The sequence below is a fragment of the Rutidosis leptorrhynchoides genome, chromosome 5 (assembly GCF_046630445.1).
Source record: "Rutidosis leptorrhynchoides isolate AG116_Rl617_1_P2 chromosome 5, CSIRO_AGI_Rlap_v1, whole genome shotgun sequence".
NCBI classification, from domain to species: Eukaryota; Viridiplantae; Streptophyta; class Magnoliopsida; order Asterales; family Asteraceae; genus Rutidosis; species Rutidosis leptorrhynchoides.
In genome coordinates this window covers 116,774,221-116,794,478 of record NC_092337.1, presented here as the reverse complement: position 1 = coordinate 116,794,478, position 20,258 = coordinate 116,774,221, and the positions used below count along the sequence as shown (strand labels likewise).

Sequence of the window (20,258 nt, the reverse complement as noted above, 5' to 3'; positions counted from 1 at the left end):
CTGTTGATGTTTCGAGATCGGATGAACCACTCGCTGCCTTTGTAACTATGATGAACAATATGGTTGCCGAGTCCGAGAGTGTAGATGCCAATTCATCCTCATCATATGTGGCTCCCCCAAATACGACTAAAGGGAGGGGTTCGAGAAGAAGACGTCGTGTGCAAGGGGCCGAGATGGAAAAGTTCGGTGAATTCATTAAAGACGCTTAATGTTGTCGGCGTTTAGATGGTTGCTAATCGTCCGTCATACGTTTGATTGGTCACCCTCTATATCTCGATCTTCCTTGTTTTTTGTATCGTGGTCATTTTTTCTATTTTGTTGTTTAGATCTCTTGTTTAGGTTCGAGCTTGGTTGGTTTGTAGTTTTTGTTTTAAGCTCGGTTGACTTTGGTTGTACGTTATTTGGGCTTCAATTTTTTTTTAAGTTTCCTTGTTTTAATGAAGTTTTCTGTTTTTTCGCCGAAAAAAAAAATATTTAATTAGAAAGTATTAGCTCGTGGTTGTTAATGTGGTAGTTTATAAGTCTTTTACTTGTATTATATATATTGTTTCACAATCTTCACCTAGAAAACAACCTAAACACAAAATCTTATCCCATCAATGGAGTTTGTGACCATTTTTCTTGCTTTAATTATATCCTACGCATTTCTCCAAACCATTTTCTCAATTTTTCGGCACACCAAACCCAACAACTTGCCACCCGGCCCAACTCCGTTGCCGATCATCGGTAACCTTCACTTGCTCGGTGACCAACCACATCAGTCCCTAGCCAAACTAGCCAAAATCCATGGGCCCATCATGTTCTTAAAACTCGGTCAAATCACAACACTCGTCATATCTTCATCCACTGCAGCCAAAGAAGTACTTAAAAACCAAGATCTTACTTTCTCATCACGACATATACCCAACGCCCTCACGGCACACAACCATTCACAACACTCGGTCGTTTGGCTCCCAGTCGCAAACAAATGGCGGGCGCTTCGAAAGATACTTAACTCCAACATCTTCTCTGGGAACTCTCTTGATGCCAACCAACACTTAAGAAGCCAAAAAGTGAAAGAGCTTATAGCGTACTGTCGAAAAGCGAGTCAATCTGGTGACTCAGTGGATATCGGTCGTGCTGCTTTTAGAACATCAATGAATCTTTTATCAAATACTATGTTTTCTAAGGATTTAGCCGACCCGTATGAGGATTCGGGTAAAGAGTTTAAGGAACTTGTCGGAAACATGATGGTGGAGGCTGGGAAGCCAAATTTGGTTGACTTTTTTCCCATTTTGAGGAAGATCGATCCGCAAGGAATTAGGAAGAGGTTGACACAATACTTTGGAAATATTTTCGATATTTTTGAGGTATTGATTAAAGAGAGGGTGGAAATGGGTAGATTTGAACGAGATGATATGTTGGATATGTGTTTAAAGATTATTAGTCAAGAGAAACCAGATGAGTTCAATCATGCAGATATCAAACACATGTTTATGGTACGTGAATTTATTTAAGTTCTAGTTTAAATTTGGTGATAAGTACATATATAGTAATATAATCTTCTATAACGTTATTTATTTGGGCATCGATGTTGATTAATCCAACTGAATCGAATCGAATCGAATCGAATCAAATCCAATCTATTTCTATTTCCTTTTGTGAAACAAAAGTAATTAGCTAGTTTAACTACGTAGATACAGTTACAGGAGATGACACGCACATTTGAGTTAATTGAATTGAATTCTGTAGATTAGTTGCATTTTTCTAACAAGATCAAATTGAGATGTGTTTTGGAAGTCACTAGAATAAGTTGACACGACCTATAAGAGGTATAGTATTAATTAATATATCATGCACATAGCTATCTAATTTATTATAGTCAATCTATTTGATTAATACCTACTTATGTGATTGCTGGTAAATGTCCCTATAAAATAATTAATAGGTACCTATTTGCAGTCCATACTAAATATAAATAAATATAAATGATACTTCATTAGGTGTGTTCATCGGTTCGGTTTTTGGTATGTTCGGTTTATTCGGTTCGGTGTATTCGGTTTTGAAATTTTTTGGGCAAAACCGAAAACCGAACCGAAAACCGAATTCAAAGTTAAAACCGAACCGAACCGAACACCGTATTCGAAATCGGATTCGGTTCGGTTTTCGGTTAAAACCGAATATTATGAAAAAACTGATAACGGTGGTAGTTTAATTGTGACGTTACTGATGTGTTAGTTATTTATATCCTAAAACAATGACGTACTATTAAATTATCAAGAATTCGATTATTTATTAATATTTACAGCTTAATTATGACGTTTACTGCATCTATTATTAAGAAGAAGAACATAATAATTTGAGTAACATAATTATAATGTGAGCTACCAAATCGACATATGGGTGAGAACATATTTTATTGATTGGATCCCAAATTATAATGACATTAAAACATAAATATACAAATTAAATATATATAAATTTCGAATTCGGTTTTCGGTTAAACCGAATTCAGGATTTTCAAAACCAAAAAACCGAACCAAAAACCGAATTTGAATTCGGTTTCGGTTTGACTCAATCCGAAAACCGTTTTTCTAATTCGGTTTGGTTTTTTTCCGGTTTGGTTTCGGATTGGTTTTCGGGTTTCACGATTTCAAACCAAATACTGACCACCCCTATACTCCATATATCTTAAAAAATAATAATAATTTTTTTAAAAAAAAATTATTCACATAAAAGGAGTTTCCAATCTTTGATGGTATTGCCAACATTAGTGCAATTTGAGAAGGTCTCTAGGTAGTTTTTCCAACTTTCGGTAGTATTGTCAATATCGTAGCGAATTGGGTTTCATCCTAACGCGTCTGTGGGTGACAAATGAGAAGATTCGATGTAGATATCGTCATTCAGAAAAAATAGTTGTCTATTTAAAAATAAGTAATAAATTATTATTATTATTATTATTATTATTATTATTATTATTATTATTATTATTATTATTATTATTATTATTAAGAATAAAATATCAATAAATTCTTCACTTTAACCCCAAAAAGTACTTATAGTCATTTACTGAGTATTTTATATAGAGTTTAAATTAAATTTATCTTAAGGATATGTTTGGATGACGCAAAATAAGATTCTATAGGAGCTTAGAAAAGTAGAGTTTATGACTTTCAGGAGCTTATAGTTTTTAAGCTTTGTTTGGTAACCAAAAAAAAAATGTATAGTTTATCTTAAATTGTAGAACTTAAAAAAAAGCTCCTTACAAATAACTTATGGAAAAAAAAAGTAGAGCCTATAAGATGTACAATTACTAAAAAGTCTTTTACTATTATTTTTCATATTAATATTATTATTAGTGCTATCTTTGTTCAATTTACAACAATATGCACCAGCTCAAACTACTTTATGAAACACTTATCAATAACAAAAAACTCCAGTTTTCAAAATAAGCTTCAGCTATAAGATTCAGCTTCAGCTATAAGCTCTAGCTCCAGCTAGTATCACATACCCTAATTTAAGTGCAAAACAGTACAAAATTTACATTTATCAAACATATCATAAACTTAATAATTCTATTTGATATAGTCTTCTAGGAGGGAGATAGTAACTTGGTAGTTACATCACTTTGCCTAGCATGCTACTTTAGCCACTCGTAATCGTAACTGTGACGTGGAGTTAGATTTTGCGTATTTTGAAAAAAAAAATAGTTTTTTTAGTGTGATGTGACAATGTTAGATTTTGAAGGTAAGTGTTAAATTTGAGTTGCGAGGTATTTGGGTGTTGTGGTAAAATATTTTTGAAGATGAAAATTCGGAGTAAAATTAATTAATATATATGTGCGTGTATGTGTGTTTGTCGGATTATAAGGATAAAAGAAAATCTAACGCCTAATTTTTGTGCTGTAAAATGGTGCTCTCTCCCACACCTATTCCCAACGGCACATTTTCAAATTTCTCACATTCCTCCAAAACAAACCACCACACCTTCACCCTTTTCCACCCTACCTCCACCCATAACCACCATTCTCAGGCTGCTCTAAAGCCCGTTTCTTTTGGGGATTTTATTAATCCGTCCTTGTTTCCTTCGGCGACGGAGGGTGCGTCTCCTTCTAGGGCTCGAAATCTCTCGAATTTTGAGTCAGGCGGTAACAGTCCATCTCCCGGCAGTGGTTCCAGTCCTGGATCTTCGATTTTTGCTGGTCTCAAACATACTATCTTCATTGGGAGGATCGAGAAGACGGTTACTCGTCATATGGTGGAAAGCTTTTTCGAGAAAATTGGGGAAATTCAAAAAATAAAGTTTTGGACATCCTGGAGGTATTCTTTCATTTCTTATTCTAATGAGTCGGATGCTTCAAAAGCGGTTGCTACACTTAATGCTTCAAAGTTTTTCGGGAAACCCATATATGTGGGTTAGCCATTACAACGATCGGCTAAGGTTTCTGATTGTTGTGGGGTTCCTGTTGTGAAGAAATTGAGGTGCAACGTTTCTCCCAATAGCCTTATTTCGGACCGTCTAAAGTTGTCGTTTTATTGCTAGATGTGGTTTCGTTGCTGGAGACTAAAGTTTCAAGCTTTTTGGTTTCGTGCAACGCTCGTGTCTTACACATTAGAAAATTTGGGCCGTTCGGATGCGTATGTATATGTGGGGACTCGGTTAGTCTCAATAATATTATCAATATGTGATCTCAAGATTTCGTCTTGATCTCCCCCTTTTCGGATTTTGCTATGTCTTATAATCGATTTGCTTGGTTAAAAATTGTTGGTATCCCGGCTTTGTGTGCCTCGAAAGCTACTGCTACGAAGGTTGGTTCACTCTTTGGTGAGGTTTTAGATGTGGCAGGTTCGACATCTTCATTGGGGAGTTTAAACTCACTGTGTGTGTTCATCAAGTCTTCAAACCCGAAGCATATCCACGATACGGTTGTTGTGGACGTAGCTTCTTCGGCTATGGAGAGTTTTAGTTGTAACGTGTGGGTGTCTAAAATCTCTGATTTAAGTGCTTTAAACCGGGTTTTAAACGAGGCATTTGATCAACGATCAATGGAGTCTACTAATTGGTTTGTGCTTTCAAGTAATCCAGTAAAAGAGGTGACTGTCGGTAAGTATTCAGGGGCGAATTCATGTGGAAAAGGAAGGTTTAATGTCACTTAGAGTTCATGTTCACATTTGGGTTTTGTTGTTGATTATTCAGAGGGTTTAGATGATAGTGCAGATGTTGTTTTGGATCCTGATTTGGTCACTGTTGGGGTGGATTCGGTGACTATGGATACGGACCTGAATGCTACTGTTTTCATTGTAGGGTCTAACAAGAAAGTGGCGAGATCGAGTTCAAAGAAGGATTTTATACGTGATGAAGATGTAGATGTCGAGTTGGTTAGTCCTGGTGATTTTATTGAAGATATTGAGGTTGATCACCCCTTGGGGTCGGCAAAAAAAGTTCTGGTCGTTTTAGAGGGCCCATTGGTTTTTATTAGGAGGATAGAAATGTGGTTGTTACTTCTAATTTGGAGTCGGTTGATAATGGGTACACGCTTAGGGATGAAGAAGAGTCGATCAAGTCGTTCGATGGTGGTAACGAGCTAGCAAATCAGGAAGTGGGAGAGCCTGGAGTACCCGACAATAATGGAACCGGGATAATTGAAGAGGTTCGGGAACTTGGTTTTTTTTTTAATGTCTTGAGAAGGAAGGTTTGCTTCCTACCCCGGTTCCTGGTATTAGGATTGGTATCGCTTCGACAAAGGTATCTTCTTATGCAATTGAAAAACGGGGTGGCAAGAAGTTAAATCGTTTGAAGGTTGATGGAGTGGTTATTAAACATGTCATAAAAACTCGCAATTCCAAAGGTAAAGGTAAAGCGGTCATCGAGTAGTTCTTTAGTGCGGTTTTGTTTAGATTCCTTGAGTTAAAGGCTTTGGTTTGTTTAAGTTTTTTGGTTTGGTTGTAGTTCCTTGATTCATAGTCTTTGTTTATATCCTGTGTATTCTTTTGTGGTTCGGTTGATCAAGGTTCGATTTTAATTAGCTTAAGCTCTTTGTGTAGCTTTAGAGTTCATGTACTGTTTTCGAGCCTTGATTTGCGTTTGATCGTTTGTAATTTTTCGTCTTTTTTATCAATTGATGAAAAAGACTTGGTTTTATGTTATCGTTATTTTAGCCAAAGGAAGAAAAAAAAAAACCAACTAGGGGCATTAAATTTGTTCCATGTCAAGCATTTTAGGCATTAGATTTTTGAGGTACCCCAATGCGGATGATCTTAGTAAATCCCACACAAAGTGTGTATTCTCTTAGATATAAGAATAAATTTGTAATAAAAGAAAATCCTCTAGATTCATTTGCATATTAATTAACAATTAATTTCATTTTTTTTTCCTTTTTTTATAAAGAAACAAAAACTTTTTAGCAACTCTTAATTTCAAGAAGAGACAAGATAACAAGAATACAAAAGAAAATTGTGAAATCACGAAACGATGCTCGAATGCAGTAAACAAAAACCTTTAAAAAAGCTTGACCTAATGCTAATTAAAACCGAGTCTCGTCATGATCCTAACTAACAAACTAAACATACGTACATAAAAAACGACTCAAAACATATAAACCTTTTACATAAAACAGCACAAGACCAAAAACAATCTAACCCCGATGTTATTGTTGTCGTCACCACCATCCTCTTTAGCCTTGAACGAAAAGGTTGACTCGATTCCGATCCCATCACCGTTTTCTGGAGAATTCAAACCACCATTCCTAAATTCGTCAAAAAAATCCCTTTCACCTAACACACGTCCCGACCTCGAACCCACGTAAGTCCACTTACGAATCCCAACAATTTAAGTGTCATTGGAACTTTCGCAAACACCTCCTCATCTTTATCACTATTATCTTGCAAGCAAAACGCTTTCTCCTCCTCGCCCTTTTTCTTCCCCTTACCTTTTAACTTGATCCCACCCTTAGGAGCACCCTTCTTCACCCACCCATTACGAAATTTGCTAGCATGGACATGTAATCCCCTATAAAAATCTTCACACTCTAAATCCGCATAAATACAAAACTTACGACTCACACTATTACCGGTAGCAAAGAACAAAATATTCAAATGAGGTAAAACGTGCAAGTTGTTCACTAAAGCCACCTAATTTTGTACTCCCTCCGTCCCATATTAATTGTTTCCAGATAAAAAACAAACAATATAAGAAATTGTCATAAAAGTAATGTATTTTCTGTTTAATTTCTAGTTTTACCCTTACATTTCCTTTCTCTTTTAATCATATCCACATACATTAAGGGCGTAATGGAACTTGATCTCGTTATTCTTTTCTATTTTTGGAGGTGAACAGTTAATTTGGAAAATTCCAAAATAAAATACTCTACAATAAATTATGGAGGGAGGGAGTACAAGATCCGCTTGATAAAATATACTGTAATATTTAAATATTTATATTAGTTAAAAAAAATGATGAGAACATGTTCCAAGCCCACATGATTTGGGTCGTATATCTTAAGGGTCCACGTACAAGTCTAGCAAGATTTAAATATTGAGTTAAACTAGTTGTGGAGCCCTCGCTTCGCGCCGGGGGCTCCGTTTTGAATGCGAGTTAAAAAAAGTCTTGATCTATTTTGTAAAAAAGAATTTTTTTCGACATCTAACATTGAAGGGTTGTTCCTTTTGTGAAAGTTGCTTCTTTTAGCGTTCGGGTTTTATTTAAAAAAAAAGCTAGTAAAGTGGGGGTTCGATTTGTATTTTAATAAAAGTTAGGGGGTTAAGTTTGTGAAATTTGAAAAAAATATACGTATAAAGTGGGAGTTTGATTTGTATTGTAATAAAAGTTAGGGGGTTAAGTTTGTGAAAATTGAATATTAGTTAAAAAAAAAGTTAGTAAAGTGGGGGTTCGATTTGTATTTTAATAAAAGTTGGGGGGTTAAGTTTTGTATTATAATAAGAGTATAAAGTGGGGGTCGATTTGCATTTTAATAGAAGTTGTGGGTTAAGTTTGCGAAAAGTGAAAAAAGAAATAGTACTATTCATTTCACTTTGCGTTTTAGTTATTAACTAGTTGTGCAGCCCTCGTTTCGCGCCGGGGGCTCCGTTTTGAATGCAAGTTAAAAAAAAGTCTTGATCTATTTTGTAAAAAAAGAATTTTTTTAGACATCTAACATTGAAGGGTTGTTCCTTTTGTGAAAGTTGCTTCTTTTAGCGTTCGGGTTTTATTTAAAAAAAAATTAAGTAAAGTGGGGGTTCGATTTGTATTTTATTTTAATAAAAGTTAGGGGGTTAAGTTTGTGAAATGTGAAAAAAAAATATACGTATAAAGTGGGAGTTTGATTTCTATTTTAATAAAAGTTAGGGGGTTAAGTTTGTGAAAATTGAATATTAGAAAGAAAAAAAAAGGTTAGTAAAGTGGGAGTTCGATTTGTATTTTAATAAAAGTTATGGGGTTAAGTTTGTGAAATTTGGGGAAAAATATATGTATACAGTGGGGGTGCGATTTGTATTTTAATAAGAGTATAAAGTGGGGGTGCGATTTGTATTTTAATAAAAGTTGGGGGGTTAAGTTTGGGAAAAATATATGTATAAAGTGGGGGTGCGATTTGTATTTTAATAAGAGTATAAAGTGGGGGTGCGATTTGTATTTTAATAAGAGTATAAAGTGGGGGTGCGATTTGTATTTTAATACAAGTTGGGGTGTTAAGTTTGCGAAAAGTGGAAAAAGGAATAGCACTGGTCATTGCTCCTTTTCCTTTTAGATATAAGTATATAATATATAATATTAATATTAATATTAATATTAATATGTGCTAAGTCCAAGTGAATTGGATGCGGTTTTCAACACGCCCAACTTCCTCACCCTTCCATAACTATACTATCTCCTCTAGAATTACATATCCACGTTACAAGACCCAACAAAAAAATAACTTATCGGAGTCAAAAAAGAGGTGTAACACGAGAACTTCATAGGAGTTTTGATGGATCCAATGTGTTATTGTAGGTATGATCGCACTCATAAATTGGACGTGTTAAAATAATAAGTTTCAGCTTGAACAAAACTATGCAAAAGAATTAATCTTTGGTCATCTAACTTCAGTAACTCGAATTAAAGTTAAAGATTAATAAAGTCAATAAAAAATGCGTTTGCCGGGAGTATAAAAAGTATAATGGTTATTGTTGTTATAATTCAGTAGGCTTATAACTACCTTTAATGGTTATAAGAATAAAGAGAGAAAAAGAGAGAAGAAGGAGAGAAGAAATATTGATATTGATATTTCAAGAGAAATGGTGCACCTTAAATGGTTACCATACATGTCTATTTATAGTATAAAATATTACTATGCAAGAAATATAATAATAATAAAATTAACATCCAATCTAGATATTTTATAACACAATCTAGATATTTTATAACACTCCCCCTTGGATGACAATTTTATTAGAGAATAACTAGTACTGCCTCGTTAAAAACCTTGCTAAAGAAAACTCATTGGGATAAAACTTTAGCTAAGGGAAAAAGAGTGCAGCATAAAGTTGACTCCCCCTCAAGTAGGCAACGCCTGAGTTGTTACATCTTCTGAACATGCCTCATGCCAATATTATGAACGTGTGTTCTGAAAATAGCAGTTAGCAGTGCTTTGGTATAAAGATCAGCAGAGTTGTTGATTGAACGTATCTCATTTTAATCTGGTTGTCTTTTACGATATCTTGAGTATATGAGAAAAATCTGAGGTTTTCATCTGAAACTGTATCATTTAAATCTTTTATGTACAAGTTTGGCCCTCGTGATTTGTCTACAGTCTCCTTCATGGTTTGTTCAAACCGTTGTTTCAGTTCCTATTCCCTTTCAGTCTTTTTCTGAGCCTTACCAATATACCATTCTTTTCCATCAAACTTATGACCGTTAAGACCGTTTATAGCTTTAGCGCCTCGTCAGCATTTATGTTTTGTTCTGTCATTTTTGATACTCTTCTTTCATTTGTATTATGTAAGCTGTATTATCTTCATAGATAGTTGTTACGCTTTTATAGCGTTCTAGTCCACAAGAATCAATAATGATTTGTATCATTGATCTTAACTAAAATCATTCTCGAGTAGCTTCATGTAATGCAATCACTTCGGCATGATTTGATGATGTTGCAATAAGTGTTTGTTTTGAGAACGTCATGATATTGCGGTGCCTCCATTTAGGAATACATATCCAGTTTGAGATTTAGCTTTATGTAGATCGGATAAATAATCTGCATCTGTATAACCAAACAAATCTTGTTTCGAGTTGTTAGAATAAAATAATTATAAATCAGTAGTTCCCCGAAGGTATCAAACTATTTGTTTGATCCCATTCCAATGTCTTTTGGTAGGGGCTGAGCTGAACCTTGTCAACAAATTAACTGCAAAAGAAATGTCAGATCTTGTATAATCTATAAGATACATAAGAACCTCAATTGCACTAAAATATAGAACTTCCGATCTGTTAAAATTTTCATGATCTTCGCAGGGATGAAATAGATCAGTGTCAATATTGAGTGATCTAACAACAATGAGTTTGTCTTTAAAAAAAATGTTTTAAAATCTTTTCGGTATAAGTTGTTTGATGTACAAGTAAACCATTAGGCATATGCTCAATTTGCAATCCAAGGTAATACTTGGTTTTTTCAAGATCTTTCATTTCAAAATAATTCTTTAGAAGTTGAATGATTTCATAGATCTCTTTATTTGTTCATATGATGTTAAGAACATTGACATAAACAACTACGATCTCATATCCGAACATTGTTTTTATAAAACATACGTGCAAAATAAGTTTATATTTATACCCTTTTTTTTTTTATCAAGTAGTCATTTAATCGGTTATACCACATACGTCCCGTTTGTATAAACCCACTTAGAAATCTTTGTGACTTAATGGAATATATTCCCTTGGGTTTTACATTAGATGCTTATGATACCTTAACCCTTTAGGTATATTCATATATATCACTATTAAGTGATACATACAGATAAGTAGTAACAACATTCATGAGATGCATTTAAATAACTACCAGGTTGATTAAGTATCTAATAAGTAATTGTATCCATTACAGGAGGATAATTTTTCCTCCTAATTCATTTCTGGTCTTTGTGGGAAATATTGAGTTACAAGTCTAGTTTTGCCTTGTAACTTCATTTGCACATTTCTTTTCGGATAAAAATTCATTTGTATCCCATACGTTTCACATCTTTAAAAGTGATAACGATTGATCCGAAAACTTTTCTTTTATCGAGCGATTCTAATTCAGCTCTTATTGCTCCTTTCCATTGAGCTCAATCATGTCCATTTTGTATATTCAATGACAGATTTTAGTTCCAGATCATCATCTTTATTCATGATGTCATTGTAACATTATATGAAAATATCTCATAGAGATTTTAGTTTCATTTCGGTTCCATAATATTGCATAATTTATCGCAATTTAAGTATTTACATTTATCAATATCCTCTGCAGAAGGAATATTGATTTGTGGTTCTTCTTGAACACTTTCTCTTACCTCATTATCAGCTGATTTTCTTTTTCGAGGATTTTTATCTTCGGAACCAATTGATCTTCCACGTTTGATGCGTGGCAAAGACTCAACAGTGACATTATTGCCAGCTTTTGGAATTTCAGTTCGAGCTAGATCATTTATCGCTGGTATATATGATTTAGTCACTTTTTTATATCTATAAATGCATAAAGTAATTAATTTGCAAGTTCTTGCATATGCATTATTTTTGAACTTTCGTTTCACATTCTTTTGTGCGAGTTCAATATACCTTAATTGATGTTCACATCATGAAGCATCATTTTATTTTTTATTTTTATTTCTCCCCCTAATCTAGGGAACAATGTTTTATTAAAATGACAATCAGCAAAACGTGCTGTAAAAACATCACCCATCATGGGTTCAATATATCTTATGATTGAAGATGTTTTATATCCAAAATATATTATCATCTTTCTTTGAAGAACCATTTTATTGTGTTGTGGTGATACAATTGGAACATACACTGCACAACCAATGTTTTAAGATAGAAAATATTTGGCTCTTGGCCAAAATCAAGTATTAAGTGAAAATATTTACGACTTCCACATGGTATAATGCGAATTAATGTCGCAGCATGTAAATTTACATGTCCACATATAAATATTGAGAGATTTGTACTCATTATCAATTGTCTAGTTATTAGCTGTAAGCGTTTATCTATTGATTCAGCTAAACCAATTTTGTGTATGCACATGAGCAACTGGATGTTCAACAACAATCCCTGTAGATATATAATGATCATTAAATGCTTGAGATGTTAACTCACCAGCATTATCAAGTCTCATCCTTTTAATGGTGTAATCAGAATAATGTGTTCTCAATTTAATAATTTGTGCAAGAAACTTTGCAAATGCCATATTACGGCTTGATAACATACAAATATGAGACCATCCGCTAGATGCGTCTATTAGAACCATGAAATATCAAAATGGTTCACATGATGGATGAATTGGTTCATATATCTTACCTTGAATTCTTTCAAGAAACATTTGTGATTCTTTTTCACAATATACTTTTCATTAATCACCATATGTGCTTTCCATTAATCACCATATGTGTTTTTTTTTTTTTTTTTTTTTTTTATAAATCACCATATGTGTTTTTTTTTTATCATATATCCTTTTCACCATATACGCTTTTAATCATATGCGCTGTGTTTTTCACCATATGCGCTTTTAATCATATGCGATTTTCATCATATGCGTTGTGCTTTTTATCATATGCGCTTTTTTATGTGAATAGTAAATTAATTAATTTCGTTTTACTATTCATGTGAATTAATTTAGATTTACTATTTTGTTAATTGAGTAATATATATATACATCATATACTTGTGACTCCGAAGGCTCAAATGAATTTGACCATATAGTTATACGTTGTACCTTGCACATTAATTTTCAGTAGAAGCTTTAGATGCATATTATTTTCAGTAGAAGCTTTAGATGCACTTTTTTTTAATCACCAAATACCACAAACACTTTGTTTGCGTTTGTTCATAGTCATCAATGAAAACCATTTTCTTTAATTTTATTTTATACAATAAAATTAACGCATCATTATTCTTTTCAAAAACAATAATCTATTGTTATTGTTCACTTGTGCCATGTTTAACAACAAAAGTCAACAACCTCTGTCTTGTTTGTTGTGGCAACCAAAAACAACCTTTGCTTTTGTTACCGAGAATCCAAGACCAAAAAACAATTAATTTTTAATTAATCTTTTATCAAAACCATAAATGATTTTATTGATCTACGTTGATATGGCCATAAAGAATTGACGGCTGACCTACTTTTGTAAGTGTATTTCGGCTATCATCCCGAAAACGCACAACGACCTTTTTTTTTTTTTTTATGAACTATTTGTTTCATATCTAGCTTAGGCAATTATTGTGAACATTTGGTCCCTATAAGAGCATTTATTTTTTAGACTTTTAGTTGATTTGTACTTGTCACAATTAGGGATAGCACCCGCGGGTCGTGGATGCAGATCCATTGGATCCATCACCCGTACCCGCGGATTTTTTTTAAGAGACATCCAATTGAACCCTTGTTCGTTGAAACAATTTGACTATATTTTTACTCCCCATTATTAAACGGGCCATTTTGATGCACACTCTTAAAAAAATAATTTGTTTTTTAAGTTTTATTATTCAACCTCCTTTTTTCAACGGTTACGTTTTTAACAAAACATTTGACAAGTTTGGAAAAAAGTTTTTTATTGATTATCATCAAAAGTTTTCTATTGTCACTCTACTGGATGGAATTATGGCATATAACCAAAATTGCAACCCAACACTACATAAGAACAAAAAGGTTGTTTTTAATTAACATATGTATATGTGTTAAACTCGGAATAATAATAACTTATTTTAGAAAATTAACATAAGACATGTTGAAACATTTTTGTCACATTTAGCTCATCAAGTCTAATACTTATCATTGATAGATTTTATCACGTCTAGGAGATGTTTACTTTTTTCTTGTATTAAGTCCTACTTTCATTTACCTTTGTTTGGAAAAAAGTTTTTTTTTTTACTTTGCTTTCCCCCTTTCTGTAAAACTCATTTAAACACTTTCTTTATTTTTTTTTTTTTAAAAAAAACTTCCTTTTTTTTACGTTACCCGTAAATTATAAATATATAAAAAAAACTTTTTGTTTAAATTTTTTTTCTAGTTTTTAAAAGGCCACTTGACCAATTTTTTAATTCTTTCACAACACCTGATATCGTGATCGTGACCTTTCACCAAAGCAAGAGATATTCTTGATAAACTAAACACGGACTCGTGTTTGAAATTGTCGGCCACAAAAAAATTCATTTGATAAAAGTATATATATTTTTTTTAGTTATAGAAGGAGACCACTTCATTTTCAATACTTCATTTTTGACAAAAAACTATTCCATTTTACCATCCCTTTTTTTTTCTTACTTTAACTTTTAAGATATACTTTTAATAAAAATACAAACTACTTTTTCTTATTTTAACTTTTAAGATTTACTTTTAATAAAAATACAAACTACTTTTTATATTTTAACTTTTAAGATTTACTTTTAATAAAAGTACAAACTACTTTTTCTTATTTTAACTGTTAAGATTTACTTTTAATAAAAATACAAACTATTTTTTTATTTTAACTTTTAAAATTATAAATTTAAGAATAAACATTAGTATGCATGAAATAAATAATGATTAATTGCATAAGTAATCATAAATGTTAGATAACATATAAAGACCCCGTCGTATTCGTATTGATCGGAATTAATCTCGACCCATGGTACCGTGTTGTCAAATGACGTGTTGCGTACATAAAGTACCGTGTTGTCAAATGACGTGTTGCGTACAATCATGAGGTCTTATTAACATAAATATAAATGTTAGTGAAGTTAATAAGAGTTAGATTACAGAAAATATAATTCAGGTGGTATAACCGACCATATATAACTTAAATAACATAAATATAAATGTTAGTGAAGTTAGTAAAAGTTAGATTACAGAAATATAATTCAGGTGGTATAACCGACCATATATAACTTAAATAACATAAATATAAATGTTAGTGAAGTTAGTAAAAGTTAGATTACAGAAATATAATTCAGGTGGTATAACCGACCATATATAACTTAAATAACATAAATATAAATGTTAGTAGTCCAAAATTTGATATATTCGAGTCTGAAAATTATTAATAATTTCATACCTTGATTAGTGATTCGTGATCGTTTGAGATATCTTTTAATTACACTAAGCTTTTCGTGCTGATAACGTGTTATAATTCAGTAGGCTTATAACTACCTTTAATGGTTATAAGAACAAAGAGAGAAAAAGAGAGAAGAAGGAGAGAAGAAATATTGATATTGATATTTCAAGAGAAATGGTGCACCTTAAATGGTTACCATACATGTCTATTTATAGTATAAAATATTACTATGCAAGAAATATAATAATAATAAAATTAACATCCAATCTAGATATTTTATAACACAATCTAGATATTTTATAACAATTGTCACATTATTATTATTTATATATAAAATGATGAGAACTGCTCCTTAAAATATGATATTATATATTTAAATTTAAAAAAGTACGGAGTATAAAAGAGTATAATGGTTACTGTCACATTATTATTTATTTATAAAAGTTTTATATTGATTAAATAATCATTAATTAAAGACAATGATTACGTAATTATCACTTTAGAATTTTCAAACGACTACATTTTTTTTTCTTCCCGAAAGACAACAATTTTCATTAAACTCAAGGACCAATAGAGGGTCCCAAACCCAATACACAAGGAATCAATATAACAACAACAAACTCAATTTTACATACGTAGAGTATGGGGAAAGTGAGACGTAGACAATCATACTTCTATTTTTGGATAAAGAGAAGTCATTTCTCCACCTCGAGTAAAACACTCCAAGAGTAAAGAAAGTCCTCCACTCTCTGTTCGACGAATAAAGAGATTGCTTCCAAGTGAACCTCCGACCAAAAGTAGAAAATATAATACAAGGAAAAATAAAATACCATAAAAGTGAGTAAAAGATAAATAAGCAATTAAATCAAAAGAGACTCCATGAAATAGTAGGATCAAATTTTCATGGATTTTAAAGTATGGCTGGAATTCAATTTAGGCTATAAACGGCAGTCAAGTTGCCAATAAATCGACGCTTACTGTCGACTCGCTTAATAGAGTCGTAAAAAAATAATATATATATATATATATACATATATATATATATATATATATATATATATATATATATATATATATATATATATATATATATATATATATATATATATATATATATATATAACGTACCTTAGAGTGCGATGCGAACCTCAATTCATATCAATAAATGCTGCACTAAAAAAACAATAACATATATGACCACATACTAACAACAATACAAATCTCTATACATAAGCGTACATACATACATACATACATACATACATACATACATACGCACATACATACATGCCTAGATCCATAACTAGACATACATGGATATACATAGGTAAACACATACACACATACTTGCATACACAGATACACGCATACATGCATACACGCATACACAAATACACACATACACACATACCAACATACATACATACATACATACATACATACATACATACATACATACATACATACATACACAACCTACATACATACATACATGCATACATGCATGCATGCATGCATGCATGCATGCATGCATGCATGCATGCATACATACATACATACATGCATACATACATACATACATACATACATACATATATACATACATATATACATACATACATTCATCATACATACATACGAACATACCTGCATACGCATACATACCTAGGCCTACATGCATACATATTCATACATACATCTATAGACATACATAATGCAAACATATATACCCACATACAAACAAACATAAACATACATAGATAAACATGCATACAAACATACCCATACATCTATACATACACATACATATATGCACACACATACATACCCATACCAAGAAGAGGTCCGGGTAAAAAGCAAAGCGCGAAAAAGCGTAGATCACACTTCATGAAGACACAACAACAACACCAAACCAAAATCTCACATGTGTGGGGTATGGGTCTTCCTGATGGTACATACTAGACATAAACATGCAAACTATAAGTAACTAGGGGGTGAATAGTTACTTAATATGATTTTTTAAAACTTTTTCAATGATCAACAAGATTTGAACAATCCTTGATCACTTTAATCAACTCAAACCAATGTGTGATGTGTTTATGCTTATAATAATGCGAAATATAAAGTAAAGAACATAAACACAAGGATTTATAGTGGTTCGGATGGATGTTAACTAATTCACCTTAATCCACTCCCCGATTCACTAATCGGGAGTTTTACTCCACTAAGCACCTTTCTCCAAATCCGGTGGAGATCCGATTTACAAGCCTTGTACTTCTCCTTAGACAACAAACCTAATCCTTCTATCCATTTGAAAGATTACCTCCAACTTAGATCAACTTGTCTTCACCTTGGACAGGTATTAATCCCCAATGAGATTAATCAACTTCATAGTTCCCTTTAAGGAAGATGATAGCTAAGCTAGCATATGCTTTTAATTACAAAGTACACAGACTCACCCTTTTCTAGTGATGACAATCCTAATGATTATTACAACACTATGTAAACTCACAAAGATAGTAATTTGAAAGTAAGTTTACAACCCCTTCTATAATCTATGAGAGTATAGAACTTCTCTTGCTAATCACAAACATATGTATAAGTGTTATGTTCTTGTGATTCTCTAATGATTTTGAGTTGTAGCATGCAAAAGGTCCAAGTCTTCAAAACTCTCCAAGCCTAGCTATTTATATGGAGAGATAAAAAAGTAGTCGTTGCTGCGGCTAGGACCACGGTCGACCGTGGGTCGACCGCACGTGGTGCAGTCCAAAACTCATATCCGTTGTATAGCCGTTTGAATTAGTTTTAAACATTAATCTTTTGACTCTTTATTTCATTTAACACCTGCAAAAGATACCCAACATCCTATACAAGTACTATATGTATTAAATATTCATTTTCTTTGGATCTATTGCCTTGATAGTGACTTGTCATGCTGAAAGTAGAAAGCCTAACATTCTTGGATACAAGTCATGATAATCATTTGAGACAATCTCAGTTTTGTCATAATCTTTTATTTGTAATTAACACATTTGCGAAATCCCTATTGGTTGGTTAACAACATGTCATTGATGACAACAACCCACTTTAATCACAAAGCATGCTAGTATTCAAATTTGAACTTGTTTGTAATTAATTAAGTGTGTTAATGATGTCTTGATAATTTAAGCAAGTAATATCAATTAAGCATGTTGCAAGACATCAAGTTAAATCAAGTTTAAACTTATTCATAAACTTAATTTTAGACTTAAGAAAACATATGTGTGTTAATGATTCATTGTCTTTTAAGATTAATAGATTATGACATTTTAAGCATTATCCAAGTAGCACGAGCACATATTGAAGTAGTTCAAATACTAGTTGGTAGAATCCCAACTCATAGCAAGACAAGGTTCATACATATACATATTAAGTAACTACTTTAGCATTTAGCATTTAGCATTTAGCACATAGTCAAATAATACACATGTATTAATAGCAAGTAGTCATGTAATATTCATGTAATGACTAGTAAGAGATTACTAATTAATCTATGATTAAACATATAGTGATAACATAGCATTGAACTAAGGCTATGTAAGTTTTACTTGCAAAGTGACATTTGCAAGATTGTCCAACACATGTACAAGGAAGGAGCAACTCTTGGTTGGGACTTGGTGACCATCCTAAGTATGTCTAGATACATTTTTGATGTAATGTTTTCCTATACCACTTATGTGTTATTCTTAATCAAGGCTTAATTGTCATTAAGGTGTCATAAGGCATGATTAACCAAGATTAATGTTCTAGTGACCAAATTTCCTTTGGGTATGAAGGAGGCAACTATTCTAAGCATGTTTGAAACGGTTTCATAAAATATAGATGCCCCGAAGTGGTCAAACTAAAAACGGTGGGATCTAGGACAGAACCTTTTACGGTCGACCAACGGTTGACCGTGAGGTCGACCGTGCAGCCCTGATTTCACAAATCAGGGTGCAAGGCTCCACGGTATGACATGTGTTCGACCGTGGACCTAACCGTGTAGCTTACGTTTTCAATTTAAGCTTTATTTGGTGTTGGTCTTTTACTAGAGTAAGTGTGGAATAGTGAACTTGTATATTTGTGTCAAGATGTCTACCATCACCTTTAGTTATGTGCATATGTCAACATCAAAACGCTTATTGTTATGGTTTAAGATTAGTATAGTCATTAAGCATAATCCCACATTAACCCACATTCTCTCCCAACACATACAAAGATCTCTTTAAAAGAAAACACATACACATATACCTACATATACTGATGTGTCAAAAGTGTGTGCAGTATTGCATGTCTTTTAATCTAACTTTTAAATTTATAATATCTTAATTTACTGTTTACTTTTAACACCCTAACGAGCAACAAAACTCGATCAGATGTAGTTTAGTATTTAGTAAGTTAAGGTTCGTCCCAAGAGAACGAGTGGATTTAGAATATAAACTTTGATTTTAAGATTTGGTTGTTTTGAATAACAATTAAATAAAGAACAAATAAATTGCAAGAAAATGAATTAAAGAGATAAAAAATAGTAAATGAAACACATGCTTGAATCTTTCACACCTTGCTCACAATTGCCTTTTGAATTAAAACCAAACTCAGATTTATTAATGACCTAAGAATATCTAATCCGAGATTAGTTGATCAGGTTAACCCTGGAATAGATATCTAGATTCCTTACTTGCTTAAGACCTAATAATAGATTTAGTATGATTAACCAAACCCTAATTATAGTTACTAGCCATAATCCTCACTACTAAAATAATCAGATTTTATTTTATTTAAGTTTACTAAGTCTTAAACCTAGTGATGTTCTAGTTAAAACTTAATAGTGATTGACTAATGTAAATCAGACTATTCTAACAGTGGTGTTTTATTTAGACATAAGACATAACAAAGAATCCAAAGATTCTGTCAAATTACTGTATTTGTGAATTTAGGATAAAGCCGGCGGCTTGGTCAACAAAGTCGGCAGCTTCGTTGATTTTGTTGAATATTTCTGCCGAAGACTATTTAATT

The 20,258-nt window shown here is 32.4% G+C and overlaps 1 protein-coding gene across 1 annotated transcript in view; it reads left to right on the top strand.

Moving 5' to 3' along the window:
- Positions 1-599: 599 nt before the first annotated feature.
- LOC139848969 (7-ethoxycoumarin O-deethylase-like) overlaps positions 600-20,258 on the top strand; it is a 37,387-nt gene continuing 17,728 nt past the window's right edge. Inside the window, exon 1 of the mRNA XM_071838648.1 lies at positions 600-1,478. Within this exon, the coding sequence (XP_071694749.1) occupies positions 600-1,478 (879 nt within the window). The remainder of the gene's footprint in view (positions 1,479-20,258) is intronic.